The sequence below is a fragment of the Apteryx rowi genome, unplaced genomic scaffold, assembly GCF_003343035.1.
Source record: "Apteryx rowi isolate R43461 unplaced genomic scaffold, aptRow1 scaffold_467, whole genome shotgun sequence".
Lineage (NCBI taxonomy): Eukaryota > Metazoa > Chordata > Aves > Apterygiformes > Apterygidae > Apteryx > Apteryx rowi.
The window spans coordinates 591560-607397 of NW_020450724.1; the positions used below are offsets into that span (position 1 = coordinate 591560).

The window sequence follows — 15838 nt, forward strand, 5'->3', positions numbered from 1 at the left end:
CCATTTTCTTAAATTCAGAGAAAACATTCTCTTATGTTTTCATGTGTCTTAGTGTGCATACTTTAATTGCATTCATATTTTCAACTTTAACATGTATCATTATTTGGCGTTCTGTTTAATGATCACTGACCCTGAGAGATTGAATCCTACATACCTGCCAAATTCCTAGCTATAATACAGGTGTACTGTCAGTTTTTATTAAAATTTTCTGTTGTCTTGTCAAATGAAATTTGGTATTTCGAATTATTGATGTTCAGCTATTGATGGACATTGTTTTTCCCTTTTTTTCCAAATCTGATTCTCCAGGTATAAAGATGAATAATGCAGACCACTGGTTTCAATGATGCTGGGCTTTTATAACTGGATTCATTAAGGAATACAAAGAAAACTCTTACAGGGATCAATAATGGTGTCTTCTGGCTGCAGAATGCAAAGTTTTTGGTTTCTGCTCACTATCGGCTTCCTGCAGTGTACAGAAGGTAAGGTGTCATTTATTTATTTTTTTTTACTTCAGCTTGCAGAGATGAGATGCATGGTCCGCACAATTAATTTAAAACAATTTCTATTCAATGATTTGAAGTTCTAGGGTGTCAAACTAGAAGCATCTCTGTCATTCTAGATTTTAATTTACAAGCTTCTAAATCTTCTCTTTTTTTATAAAAAAAGAAATTATATTTGATGCTATGTGGTATTTTGAAACTGAAATGCAGTATTCAGGCAACTGGAGTAATGGTATTGATACCCTTTAGTGGTATGTAGCTTATTTTTGGACTTTTCTTGTTTGTTGCTCTTTCTTTTACTTTCAATGTGCAGCCGTTTATAAGCAATGTATAGCTGTGTCAAATGTGATATAAAATAACTAAAAAGTGCAATTGAAATAATCTGTTTTGCATTTCTCATTTGGCTGGCTGAAAATAGAACTGCAAACACTTCATTAAGATCAGAACAGTACATGTTAAATTTCAGGAAATAAAACTCAGTATGCATACAGGAATAGCATCTACTTCAGAAAATTTTTTTGCTTTATTAAAAAAAGAAAAAATAATTCACTCCCATCAAATATAGTGTTTAAAATACTCCTTAAATTAAAGAGATGAAGAAGGAAAAAACCCTTCTAAAATAACTGTGTTATCTAGTTTATCTATATCTGTTTTTCTATATAAATAGTATTTTATTCAGTTAGTTGTCTCCCCAGTTGTTCTTGTGGCCCTTCTAGTTCATAATATGAGACAGAAGCATGAAGGAATGATCAGGACATGGTTTATTATTTTTTAATTACAAATATTTATAGGGAACTTGAGRCTATTTCTGGGTGTAATCATTTTAGTTGACTAGATTTCAGGTGAAATGACTGGTTTGGCAGTAAAATAGCACCTCCATGACTTCTTACATTATTCAGTAATTGGTATGTGGTATATATGCTGCTTTGGTGCGTTTATAATGTTATCGCACCATCTTTTAAAGCAGATGCATACCTTACACTTAGAAATTCTTTGGATTTTAAGGTTAAATCTTTAGAGATAATTCAGAAAAGATACTTTGTCTCCTCCCCTCCTTCTTTCCCAAATCTATACAAACAAAAAAATCTAGTCCCCCCAAAAGGCAAAATTTCTGACCAAAGTTTAAAGATTTAAATATTGTGTAAGGTCCTCCACATTCACAGAGCAATTTTCTAAGCATCTATTCTAGAATAAGACTCAGGTCTTGTGTTGTACTGGCAGACAAGCTTTGCTGAAGTACGTTACTCATTTGTATACGTGGGGGCATGCATACTAGGAGTCTTCCTCGAAGATTTCTGAACTTTGGGAAGTCTAGTTTCACTTAAATAGCTTTCACAATTTTTCCCTCTCCCCCTTCTTCTTCAAAGCTGTTTGCAAGGATAGTATTAGAAAACTAGCTTTCCAAGGAGCGCTACAGATCCTGTACGGTTTCATTGAATGGTGATTCCAGATTTGTTAGATGCTGTAGTGGTGGCTCCCTTGGTGTCTGTCATGTCTATGGTCTTTGAATAGAATCTCATTTTTCTATGAAAGTAAGTCCAAACAGCTGGGAGGTGAAATGCTTTTCAGCCTCTTCTGTAGGTAAGGAAGGTAAATGCATATTTACTGGACTTATACATTTTACATAGTTAATAACTTATGTATAAATACAGTTATGTTGCAAAAGTGATTGCACTAGATTAAACCAAAGGTGTAGGAAATGGACTTTTCCATTTATGGATTTTCTGAAGCTTTGAAATAATGAAGGATTTTCTATGTTATTGCTTAAAATCCCTATAGCTAGTAGATTTTACAAGGATTCACCAGAGTACTTGCAGTTTAGTAGTATACAGGTGAAGCAGGTGAAAAATTGTTCTTTTCTGTTTTGGTTACTGTAGCAAACAGCAGGTTGCAAAAACTATTTTATCTGTTGAGTTTGGAAAGGAAGAAGTCAGTTGAGAACTTCTGCAGATTGAATTTTTGCCATATTCAGAAAGCTAATTTTCATTGTCATCTGTAATATTTCAAGTTCATTTTGTTCTGTCCCTATTTTTCTTGCTTTTAGTAGCCAGTAGTAATCTTTTGATGCTTCAGTTGTGAATTTACTTTTTTAAGTCTATACAGGAGTTGCTTTTTCAGCTAAAAGAAACAGGAAAGGAAATTGGGAGCAGATAACAGAATCATTCCAAATTAATTCTGAATTCTTAAAATAAATGAAATATTGTGGCTCTGTATACTGGAAATGAATATTAATATAGAGTTGGCTTCCAGCCACAGAAGCAAAATGAATACTGCATTATTACACCTTCTCACAAGATTACATTGCCTTCTGCTTCAGTAATAAGAGATGCCAAGTGTAACGTGCTTTAGTAGCACTTCATGCCTGGAAGTATGAACATGARCAAAGGTTAGAATAAGAGCATCCAACTTTTGCTAGAAATAAGAAAATCCTTAATTCTCTTACTTGGAACTTAGGTTTGTTAAGGCAACCTTAAGTGCATATACAGGTTGTTGAGTTGGTGGGGAAGATGAAGCCTGGCTAAATGCCGTTTCTGTGCAGTTAGAAAACAAGCAGGTGGGGACGAGTGGTTCATTAGTCCAAATAATGAAACATTTTCTAATCAAGATAAAGACTTCATTACTATCACAGTGGCTTAACTCACCAGGGGATTAGCAAGTAGGCACAGTTTTGGGAAGGCTTTAATTTTATTTTGGTGTCACCTGTCCGGATACGAACCATATCTTCAGTTATGAGAAGCTTCCTTTTCTGGATGGAGCAGCCCAAGTGCARCTGCTTTTGAAGCAGTCTCTTCCCTCAAGCAAAGGGAACCTGGAACGACACATGCTGGCGACTGGAAGGAAAACCGCACTGAGTTAGTCTGTCCGGCTGGTATGGTGATCGACAGCAGGTCCATATGGTTGTGTAGAAGCTTGAAAAAGCGCTGCTACTACCCTCAGTTACTACCTCACGGAGCAAGGTAGGGGCGATGGCTGGGGAGGTCGTGTCTGCCCCAGCCCGTCGTACGGCCCCTCTGCCTGGGTCTCCGTGTTGTCCCATTCGGGGCACTTGCTGAGTCCTTCCTCTTAGCTATTTCCTAAAAACCGTGGGAGAAGAATTGCTTTTGATACCACATCTCTCTCCCCCCCCTGCCCCCCACCGCCTTTGATTAGGTGAAATCATCCAACAAGTTAAAAATTATTTGAGAAAATGCAGAAAGTGGGAGAGTGGGATCACACATGCCTTGTTTCCATAGCAAAGCAGAATAAAAAGCTTATTATACATACTATTGCTTTCTCTTTAAACAAGTTAAAACAGATACACTCATATGCATATGAAAAAAAATCTGAGCTAARCATTCTGGTTAAGATTGTTCTGTACAAGTGTATGAGTTTTGATATTTTGATATTCTGTATCTTCCATACAAAATCCACTTTTTCTTCTTTAGATGCATTTTGTTTTTATTCTCTTGCATTCTTGAGAAGCACAAGTGCTTGAGAAGCCCTGAAAATGTATTCTTTGCTTACATTTTACTTAATCAAGGTTTAATATAGTTTTAATTCATTTTATTATGAATCATTATCTACATTTTGTCCATAGGAAGAAGCATCTTGCTTTTGTTACATGTTTAATTGTGTTTTTCTGAACTTTCATTAATGTCATTTAAAAAAAATATAGCCCATCTTTGCCTCTGAATCTATATTTTAATTAACACTACTCTGAGAAGTATAAATTCCACATACACCCTAGTGAAGGAGTTGAGTGTTACATTGGAAACACTTGTAGATCTGAAGGTAGTGCATTCACTGAAGGAAATATTTCCTAAATACAGGTAACATATGCATCAGGCCACTACAGAAATATTCAGTATTTCTAGTGTATTTAAATCTTTAGACTCCTATAAAGCCACTCAGAGCTCGAGTGTCTAGACGCATGTCAGAGGCAGTCAACAAACTATCAAAGCAATTCAGTTTTCATACACATTTATGAGGAGGCATTAGTTGGACTTTGCTCAGCGTAAAAATTCAAAAAATCTTGTCTGTTGGACTTGAGAAGAAATCAACTTCTGTTAATTAGCGGATTTAAGTTCTACAAGGGGTGAAACCCATTACAGAGTCATGCAAGAGCAAATAGGAATGCTAATTTAATTTCTAGCTGGGGGATTTATCACAGTGAAAGCTGTATGAAACGCTGCAGTCGGTAGGCAACTTCTCGGTTTAACGGAGGTCACACACCATCCGAGAGCATAATCAGTACAATAAAGCGAGCCAGGCACTGCCTGCTCTTGGGATGGTCATTCCAATATTGCCTTCATTTCTATAACATATTTCTAATATATTTTATGTTTTCTTTACCAAATGTTTTTCTTAAATGGTTAACTCGGATTATGCAGACAAAAACACCTATGTGAAAGAAATTGGGTTTCTATAGAAAGCAATTGTTGTCCTGAGTCCTGTTTTTTTCCTGGCATATTATGCAATTTTTCACTGGAATATGCTGGTGTGTACTTATCTGGGACACCTCTATTGCCTTTTCTGAGGGAGCTGTAGGCCCAACATATGTTTTAAAAAGGAAATTGATCTAAACAATGACACCAAATTTCTTCTCAAGGAAAAATATCTGTTAAACTTTTCAAGTGCATTTCCAGATAGTAGAGAGTGACAGACTGTCTGGAAAGCCAGATTTTTGTAACATGCTGGTAGTGACTATCCTTTCGTGTATTCACTGAGCAGTAGGATCTGCAGGATTCTGTGCTATAAGATTATATTTTTTGAAAACAAAAAGAAATTGCTATTTTAAAATGCAGGAGAAACGGCAAGGGGAAGGAGGAGTCTTATGATCCAGACATGTGAAGAGCCATTTAAAATACGGTACAAAATTGCTGTGAGAATTTTCTAGGAAAGGTTAGTGTAAGAGTCTTACAATTCAAGCAAGTATAAATATGTAAATATATATTAAAAAAGTATAAATATGTAATTACTCACAGATGAATAATAGTATTACAATTTTGATACACTGTTGTCTTCCTCATTTACTTAAAAATGTTGTTCTTTGTGAAGGGGAGATTTTGCATCCTCTGAAGCTCTGTATTCCGAAGAAGAAAAGAAGCTTAAAAGTGTAAACACTGTAGAAAAGCCGTGTGCTGCTGCGAAGGGCAGATGTTTCATTTTCAGAGCCCTCTAAACTATTACTTCCGTTTCCCATCTTCCGTTGCGCCAGCCCTGCTCAGTGTCGGTGGGCAAGCCGCAGAGCTGACCACTGGAATGAGATTGAATTGAGTTAACTTTAAACTAACCTGCACTGACACAGTTGCCTAAGGGGYTTTTCTTTTCTTTTATTAAATACAAATCTGGATATATTTTAGATTAGTTTATTACTGCAAGGTACATTTCCAGGAAGACATGGCAGAATTTGGCCATAGATGTCCTTAAAAAAGCTAATAGACTTCAGTAGTGCTCTATTACTAAATATAGAAAATGTATTATTTATTTTTATTAAGTTTATTTTAATTATTTTGATTTCTGTTTTCTGTCAAGTAGAAGCATACTGTTTTTCTTAGTAATAAGGTATTTTATATAGTTTTAACAACATTAAATTTGTTATATAATACTTCCAGGTCTTAGTACAAAATGGAAGTATAAGTGCCTGAAGCATCTGATATCAGTGCATGCCTCAGCAGTGGATTTCTTAGTACATTTGTTGCCATTAATGATCAGATTATAAAATTATAATGAAGTATAATATTTTTAGGTTTAATATGCTTTGCCAAGTTCTGCAAGCATATGATGCATTTTATACTTGCAGGTAGATCCACTGATGTTCATGGTGTACCTATGCGAGTAAACTGTACAGAAAAGTAATATATTTTATGCTATTTGTGTGTCTTAAAGCATAAATGTCTTAACAGCAGCAAGTGTATTTAGGATAAATGTATTACTACCATGAACTTGTGCAAAATGCAACTTTCACATATGTACCCACTTCCATGTTTATGACTGAGTTCCAGGTTGTGTTGCACAAGGAACAAGAAAGTAAACCTTGCACAATGAGGAGTTCCTGGCTTGTTACCCATCCGACTGTCTTCATAAATATACTTGATAGTCTAGGAGCTCCCACCATGCTGTTATGCAGTTGTACATACCTATAAAACAGCCTTCATGGAAGAGATACTTAAARATTGGCCTTTTACAATGGTTAATTAGCATCATATTTACTCATTAATGCTAGTTTGTTGGACAAATATTTATTGTTGCTCCTTCTGTGATCTTTTTATTATTATTATATGACTTTGTACTTTGATAATATGCTTTTGGAGCAGCACTTTATTGTATTATGTGCTGTCCAAATATATAAAAGAAAGGAAGAGAGGGAGTAGGAGGGAAAAACATACACACATATAGTAAAGTTTCTTGAATAATTTTTTTGTACTTTAAATCTCACACAGTACTTACTATGTTGGTAAAATCACACTGCAGGTTTTTATTTTAATCACTTCTAAGTTAATAAAACTTCATTCATAGAGCTACTTTTTCTTTTTTTTAGCGATACTTAATTTTTTACATATGTAATGCAAGATAAATTTTGAATGTGTGGTTCTATGAACAAGTCACACTTTAAACCCAAGTAGTAGTTTGTGAGGAATTAAATAGTGTAGTTCTTCGCAATAGATAGGAGCTGAGGAAATCCTTTTGCTTCAGGGTGTCCCAAATTCCTGCCCTTCCCAAAGGAATCGCGAACTACTCCACTACCTGCCCAGACCCCGTTGTGCTAAAGCGCTTTGCRCCTCGGTAAGCTCTCCTCCTGGCTTCCTTTCGCAGTCTGAAGAAATAGAGCGGTATAAATGTTAGCTCRGTTGGTGGATCCTTCTCTCAGTCATGGAGACAAATTCATCCGTGTCCTGGTGACATTGAGACGACCAGTTGATCGTATCTGAGTGGGTTTGCGGTGGCGGGGGACAGTCCCTGCTCGTTTCCTGTGAGCTTGAACCAGTTCAGGTGCCTGGGAATGTTTCCTTCTTTTCCTTTTCTTGATTTATACTGGTATAATAATCACTGATGTTTTCTCAGTGAATAAAATGTGTGTGTGGGAGACTGGTTGGGAAGCAAACTGAATTTTTGTCATCTGTTGCCTGAGCAACACATACATGTGAGAAGCCCGGAGAGACCACGTAACTTCGGTTGTTGGTTACAGCGCTAGCGAGTTTTATGGCGGATCTTGACGACTGAAGGCGAGTTTGCTTTTGTCTTCTCCCTCGTCGGGGGGTGCATGTCTCTCTTGAGAGCTCCGTGGTTTTGTTCTGTCCCAGCAGAAAGCTCAGTTAATGCAAGGTGCTGTTGGAGGAAGTTTCCTGTTTAGTTTGAGTTCAGTAACTCATTTAAGAAACCTAATAGGAAGTTGACACTCCAGCCAGAGTCTCCTGGTCTGCCGTGTTTTTGGTTGGAAACACCAAGAGAGAAGTTTCCTTTTTAAAGACTTTCACCCTGTTTCGTGTCACTTCTGTTCCAGGCGTCTTCCTAGCTAGCTGCAGCCCGTTTGTCTGCCAGCCGCTGGTCCTGCTGGGCCAGGCGTGCAACTTAACCTTCCTTCCTAGTGTTTCACGTTATTATCTCCCCTTTCTCCCCACTGAGCTGTCCCAGTTCTTTTCTCTAATTTAGGCTTGCAGATTGTCTTATATATATACATATATATATATATATATACATACATATATATATGTATTATAAAATGTTACTTAAGAGTAAAGTTATAGTTTACTCTGCATTATTGTTAACATTCACCATTGTAAGTCTGTTGGAAAAATGTGGTTTTGTGGCCATTTAGAACTGATTATGCTCTTTAGTGGCTTCAATATAAATATGCTTTTAGTAAACAAAAAGGGCCAGTTTGCTGCTTACACTTTTGCATCATTTAATTTGCAACAGATGAAGCTGGTATGCATGAAGAGTGAAGCATGGAAAGTACTAGAGGGCAAATGGGTGGTTTGCAATGTTGATTATTATCCATAAAGGTGGATAGAGTCCACAAAACATCATTTTATGTATTAATGTACCAGCTGGAAAAAAAATTACCAGCCTGGTGTATCGTGCATAAATTGTTGTTTTAGGCCTTCGAGTTCAAATCCTGCTCAGTAATCAATAATTTTATATTTTGCATGGTCTGTATTGTTGGTCTGTATGCTTTAAGACTCAAGTGAGTGTGTGTGTGTGTGTGTGTTTATAAAGCATGGTGTGCAAATATATTTTTTAAAATTCAGGGTATAAGATTCTGGAAGTTATCCACATGTAAGCTGTCTTGAAAGATTTATAATATATAGTGTTTTGCTCTGCAGTATAAACTTAAGTGCTGACAGAAGAGCTGTTGAGAAATGCATCTAGCCAACAGTTTTATTGACCATTAGCATTTTATTCTATTAACATAACAATTATTTTGTTATATTTGTTATATATAACAATGTAACAATTGATTTGCTATATAAATTATTTTGAATTTTGCTCTGTTAAATTGACAGAGTTTTGACTCACTCCTGGCAACAATTACAGTTGTAACAGGCACCCTGATCCATTTGATGCACTGTTTTCTAGCTCTTGCATTTCCTACGTGTCCATTTCTAACAGCATTTCTGTGTTGCTTTCTATTTACAACAAGTTTTTGTTATGGCATGAAGAGAAACTTTCTGAATATTTGCTTTTAAAAGCTTGTTACTGTTATTGTATTAATGTCATTTGTAATGGATTCAATGATACTAACTTTACTTTAAAAGCCTGCTCTGTTTCCTTATTTTTAATTCCATTTTTTTAACTTGGCTGATTAAAAAAAAAAAGGTACACTAACAGTAATAGGGGAAGAATTTTACTGAGAGAATGCTTTGGTCAAGGTGCAACTGATCATGACTTGGCCAAAATTTATGCTTTTGATCCTATTTCCGTTTGGAGTAAAGGATCAGATAGTAATGGAAGAAAAAAGTGCATTTAAAAGCGTTCAGAGATGTTAAGCAACAATAAAACTCTGTAACCACTTAAATGACAGCAGCTGACTATTTGAATTAACTTTGTGTTTGGCTTAATTTGGGGTCCTAATTATTCCTAACTTAAGTGAGTAGATTTCAATTATACAATACTGCAGGGATTTGTAGCTAAGGCAACTAAAGGAATCATTTTACATAAAGTACTTTTGTTCAACTGATTAGGCAGGTTAAGATGGAATGATAGAAAATTGAAACTCTTGTCTGATAAGGCCCAATGAATTGTTTCCAGTGACACTATGAAGAAATAACATGAGGGAAGTGCATTACTGAAGTTTTTGCATTATCAGAAAAGAAATTTTATGCAACATGTTTATATCTTGATAATCTATTTTTTATTATTTCAATTGCAATAGTGAACCACTTACAAGCAAGTGATTATCATGAGTATTAACAGCAGATCTATCAATAAAGAGGCAATTCACATTTTTGTTGTAACTTAGATTGGTCTTCATGAGGTGAAGCTTTCCCAGAAGCTTGTTTTCTAAAAGTTTAATAATTGAAAAGGTTAATAATATATATATTATAGCTATAGACCAGTTAAGCATTTAAATAAGTAAAACACATGCATGATGTTTACTGCATGATATTCATTTTTTAGACATGAAGGTATTTTTAAATTTATAACTCTCATCTCGAATATCCCATATGTTTAAAATTGCTGTTCCGTGAAAATAATCCTCAATTATGCCACATCTTTAGATAACCTGGGGGAATTGGAGATAAAGGAGGTATTGGAAAGAAGAGACTCTGGAATCAATTTCCATCTGTATTACCACACAAATGTATACTCTTCATTGGGAATTAATTTTTGAACAAATTACCTGCCTAGTTTAAACTGAAAATAAGGTAATTAAAAATAGAAAATCTTTCCTTAACAATGCTTCTGTATATACTCAGCTGAAATTTTATTCACTAAATATTTGTAAATAAAGTAGTGTCTCCTAAATTAGATCTGCGGCATAGTTAGGTGCCTGCTTTGGATGACGACAGTCTAACGTCCCTGGGCTTCGAATGCTCATTTTTGTTTTTCTCTGGGCTTTTCACACTTCCATTTTTGGCATCAACAACCAGAGCATTGAAGGTTACAAGAATGATTATCCTGCTGACTCAGGAGAACAGACAGCACAGTAGCATTTCTGCAACCTAAATTGATAAGTCTGTTTTTAGAGCTGTCAGATTTGCCCAGGCTATTTAAATATACCTAGACCTTATATTCAGAGGCTTTTAGAGAAGCCCTGCAGTTGCTTTCTGTGTCCGTTGTTGTGGTTGGGAGCTCAAAACTCAAGTAGCTCTAATGAGGTCAAAATAAGGCTTTGATGCTGTTTAAAAGAAAAAAAGGCGTATGAAGCATATGGTCAGAACGTATCCTGCTGGTGTAATAGTAATTTCTAAACTGGATCCCAATAAGTACTTTTTGTAAAAAGATTTAACACAATAATACATCCACATGCATCTCCCCAAATTTCAGTTTTCTACGGAAAGTACATATTTTGCTCATATGTCCGATGTTAACATATTAACACTCCAAACTTTCAATTAGCACTGCTGACAAGTTATTTAGGAAAGTCTCTGGAGCATGTGGAGATGTGCACAGCTTCTCTGTGTCAGGTGTTTGCTTTTTCCAAAGTGAAAGTATGACGATTTAATTATGCTAAGATGTTTGCAATAGGCAGCGCGCCTTCGCAGACCCTCGAGGGTGGGCGGCGGATGCCCCTCGTCACACCTGTGCAGAAGGAGGTGCCCATCTGCCCGCGTGGGCCAACGTCACCTGGGCACACAAGTGGTGCAGAGCTGCCGTCCTGGGTGTGGATATAGAATATGGCTGATCCACAGTATTTTCAACCGATGGTGGTTGGTGGCATTGGGTGCCGATCTCTCTCCTCTTCTCAGCAAGATCTCTGACTTCTCTGGGAGTTGGGAAAGCATTGTGCCAGATGTGCCCCTTATTTTCGTCTTAAAAATGTGCCATTCTTCATTAAATCTAGTCCCTGTTTGACTCTTGAGGTAACACAACCGCTGTTAGTCTGTGGGACTCTGATCTGAAGGCAGAGTGTCCAGAGTCTCAGTCTCCTTGATTTAGTTGTGAAGAAGGTGGCACATGGTGTCCTAGCTTAACTGCAAGTGTTTAGAGAAGTCCTGTGAATGTGAAGACTCTCTTTGCAGCTTTGTAAGGGCGCGGTTAGGTAAGTTCCAGGAGAGCTGCATTTAATTTCTGCCCTTAAGAAGAAAACAAGACTTTCCAAATGACTCAGTTCCCAGTTAAGCCGGTTCTTTTAAAAACATTTTAGGGATTTGAATTTCCAGTCAACAATTTTAAGATTGTGTGCACTTTTAAAGGAACTGGAAATTGCCTCATTGTATCTTGGTTCTTCTAGCCTTCTTGCTCAGTTAAATACTTTTTTATATCCTAAGTTATATCTCTAGGTTTTTGAACGCGTTACTGTGACAGTAAAACTCCTTTTGTCTTTTGTAAGCTTGACTTTCTAAATACACTTCTATGTCAGCAGACTTATCCATCGCTTTCTTCTCAACTCATTTCCAGATCATTACGGAGTATAGTGAATAACACCATTGCCTTGTAAACTTTGTCATCCTGTTTCTCTCCCTCTGTACTCTCCATCATCCTTTTCTGATCCTTTAAATTACTTGCTATCTCCCAAACATCAGCTGTGCAGAGGAAATACTTATTTTCTCTGCATTGTCTTCCTTATCTTTAATTGGTCCCCCCTAATTCAGCAAACCCATCATTTCTCTCACAGACTTCCTACTTTTGTTATACTTAAGGTTTTTCTCGTTATGAAATCATTGGAAAATCATTGGAAAAACACCCATAAGTTTAAGATGTGCACAGAACTTTGGCATGGAAAAGTATAGCACAGAGTCAAAGATATATTCGTATTCTGCAGCATTTTGGTTAACTTTATATAGTCATAAAAATCACAGTGCCAGATACTTTTCTTTAATTTTACGGTACAGTTATAAATTTTGTTATATCCAATTGCAGCAAACTTCTCCTGCTCAGCAGATTTTTCTTCTTGCTGAGCAAATAGTATGTTCACATGAATGATACTTGGGGATATATTCTCTGTTTATGGATATTCAAAAGCTTACAATTTTCTCTTTAATGTCAGGTTCAGTTTTTTTTAACGAAAAATTTTTATGGCTAACACGTGCCCCATGACAAATAGAGGAAGTTACAGATGGTCCAGAGGAGAGGGTCTGCTTCATACATAAAACCTTCATGTCAGCATTTTAACAGAGCATCTTCTTAGGGTATCTCTGCTATCACTGACACTTTCACATTGACAAGCATATGGGCTGTTGTGCTGAATGTGTAAATTGAAATGATCACATCTAGTGTTTCCCTTTGCCAGGTGCCAGCTTGCTGCTGTGGCTCTGTACTTAATGTCGAAGGAGGAGTGCTAGGAGTAGTTTCATTTGCTAATTATCTCTTATCTTACATAGTCCTTGGGCAAACGGCTTACCCAGGTGTTTTTGAACACCTGTCTGGGCAGTGCAGGATTGCAGGTGGTCTTGTGGTGACAGGACAGGGTGCAGAACATGTAAGAAATCTCCATTTATCTGTTTTTTGTTGTTTTTTTTTTTGTCTTCAGTGAAGAACTGACAAGTTTTCTATCTTTATAAAATTTGTCAATGTGAAGAGTAGAAGTCTGCTATTTAAAGTAAAGCCTCAGGACAGAGTGTGCGTGTGCGCGCGCATGTGTGTGTGTGTGTGTGTGTGTGTGTGTGGTTTGGTTTTTTTGGTAACAGATGTAATTGTCCTGACCTGTGATTTCAGGAGAAAGGAAAGTATGTACATATCAGCAAGAGTTCTGCAAGGAACTCGAAGTTAAAATCAATAGTGTGTGGTGGTTTAAGGAAGAGGTACTTTCCGAATGGCCTTTCAGTACTCCTTTGCCAGGAGCCAGTTTGACAGGATTACATAATTTTAGTAATGCCACTTTGATCTGTCATTTATACAAAAAGGCAGGCTTTCTGAAGCATTTGCCTTATGTGCTCTTTTTGGACTAGACTTAATCACTAAGAGAATTGATAATTTTTTTCATTCTTTAAGAATTCATATTAGAGTCTTACGCTTAATATGACTATTAAGCTGTGCTTTGAGTGTCGAACATTAAAAGGAGTCTTTTAATTCATAATCCAGTAATCCAGACAGCTAAATTATGCCTCCCTGTGCCTGTTATTTATTAAAATGCATCTAAAGAAACTTCAGAAATGTTGATGTCACCTAATTGCCCATTTAGATTTCTTTAATTCCATTTGCAGAATAGATATGTCCCTTACTGTGAGTAACTGTGACATCTGTTTCTCTGACTTCTCCATGCATTTTTCTGCACTTCTCATCAGAGTTAGTTTGCTTTCTCGGGCATTCTGTATAGTCTAAAATTTGTGACGTTCACCTAAGCATTTCAGTTATATATGTGTACCCAAGAAAATTGTATTAGTAGGTACACCTCCATAGTTCCTTTCTTTCTTGCCTCCAGTTTGCAAGGTAATATTTCCTGGCATTCAGGAGCATATAGCAACTCACTAGGAAAGAAAAAAAAAGACAAAATGAAACTGCTGTGACAGTATCTTTCCTTTGAAGTGATAAACTCAGACCAGAATTTGGAATCTTGATGAAAAAATGTGCACTAATGATGCACATTTTAAAACAGGTTAGGAAGAGTTAGTGAATATTTTAATATGTAGTTAATAATTACAGAATCCAGCAAATTAATAGGAATTTTTTAACTAGTCTGGAAAAAACTTCTAACATTTCTTGATGTGCTGATGTCTAGTTCAGACTACTATGTCTATAACATGCTTATGATAATTTATATATTTTAAAAAATAAATTTATCTTAAATATATCTGAAAAACATGGTTTTCAGTCCTCAAGCCTCTTTCCAAGGCTAATTCTCATATGGTTCTATGAAAACACACCCATATCTTTCTTCCTCTCTTTCATTTCTTCTGTAACTTATATATTTTGGAATTTTATTGAGAGAAAACAAGGAAGATGTTTTTCAACAGCTAGAAAAAATCGCCATTTCCCTATCACTTTGAACAGGAGTAAAATTCATCAAGCTAATTAATAACTCTAGATAATACATGATGCAAGGCTGACACTATGGGTAGTTTTCCGAATGTGCTAGGTGCCGAATTCCATTTCAGTCAGCGAGAATTAGGTGCTTTAAAAACCTTTAGAAAAGATAGTATTAGCAAACTGGTTGTAAGTAAATTTCCTCATTAGGAAAGAAATGTAAATATCCTAGAAAAATTAAGAAGAAGAAAAAAGTTACTAGCACAAAGGCTTAGGAAAGGCATGCAATAAAGTAAAGCACAGCATAACTCTCCGTAGCACTTACGTCTTGAGAACACTTTACGAACAGTTAACTTCTAGGGCTGTTGTGTTGACATTTTTTCATTTTATAGATGAATAAATCATGGGCCAAAAGGTCAAGTTACTTGCCCTAAATTATAGAGGGAGCAAATGCTGGAACCCTGATGAGGATTCAGAGGTCTTTTCCTCTCAAACTAAGGATGCGAAAGGAAACTTTATTTTTAAAATAAACTAATTCACTTTCTGTCAAGTCATTTCCTCTGGCATCTGTTGCGTAAAATACATATTCATAAGTGAACAGTTCTGACTAAAACCTCAGCAGCTACCAAAAGGATAGTAAGAAGAAAAATAGTCCCCTTTCTGTTTCTGAGATGTGGGAAAACTGAATCTGGTCTTAAGGGAAATGAGTCTTGAGTAATACTTGAACATGCAGTTACCCAGTACAAATTAGACTGCCTTAAAAATCAGTGTATAGGTTTTGATCTGATGGGTTAGATCTAGATTTAATGCAGTAGGTTAGTTTGTGTAGCTAAACTATTGGCAATATATGTTTCTGGTAGTGCCGACCTAAAGTAAAATAAAGGTTCGTGATAATTGGATCAAGCTCCCCAAAATTAATCTGAACTTTCTCCCTGTGCTTAGTCTGTGTTGTTGTCTGTCTCTGAGCTTGTACGTAGCAATTTAGCAAGCTCTGAGAACAATTAACTTGCTCAAGAACTTTCTCAATCAGTTCACTCTAATTTAAATCCTCATCTGATCTTGGACATAAAAATCACCTGGCTAATTCCTGAAGACAGGAGTTTGTTTGGAATACGACAGCAGCACCGCTCAGTTTGCTCCGCAGGTTTTGGGGACGTAATATTGGGTATCCAGGTTCCTCCGTCAACTCGATCCAGCATCCATGGGCACCGGCCGGAGTGGGGGGTGCTGCTCCTGCCCCTGCCCCACGGCCCGACCTGCCTCTCCCGCGGCCGCCGAGCGGGGCATCA

At 36.5% G+C, this 15838-nt stretch overlaps 1 protein-coding gene across 1 annotated transcript in view; it reads left to right on the forward strand.

Annotated features, from left to right (window-relative positions):
- The first annotated feature begins 406 nt into the window (after window positions 1–406).
- Window positions 407–15838, forward strand: part of ADGRL2 (adhesion G protein-coupled receptor L2) — a 124965-nt gene continuing 109533 nt past the window's right edge. The window contains exon 1 of the mRNA XM_026077908.1: window positions 407–479. Coding sequence (XP_025933693.1) covers window positions 407–479 — 73 coding nt within the window. The remainder of the gene's footprint in view (window positions 480–15838) is intronic.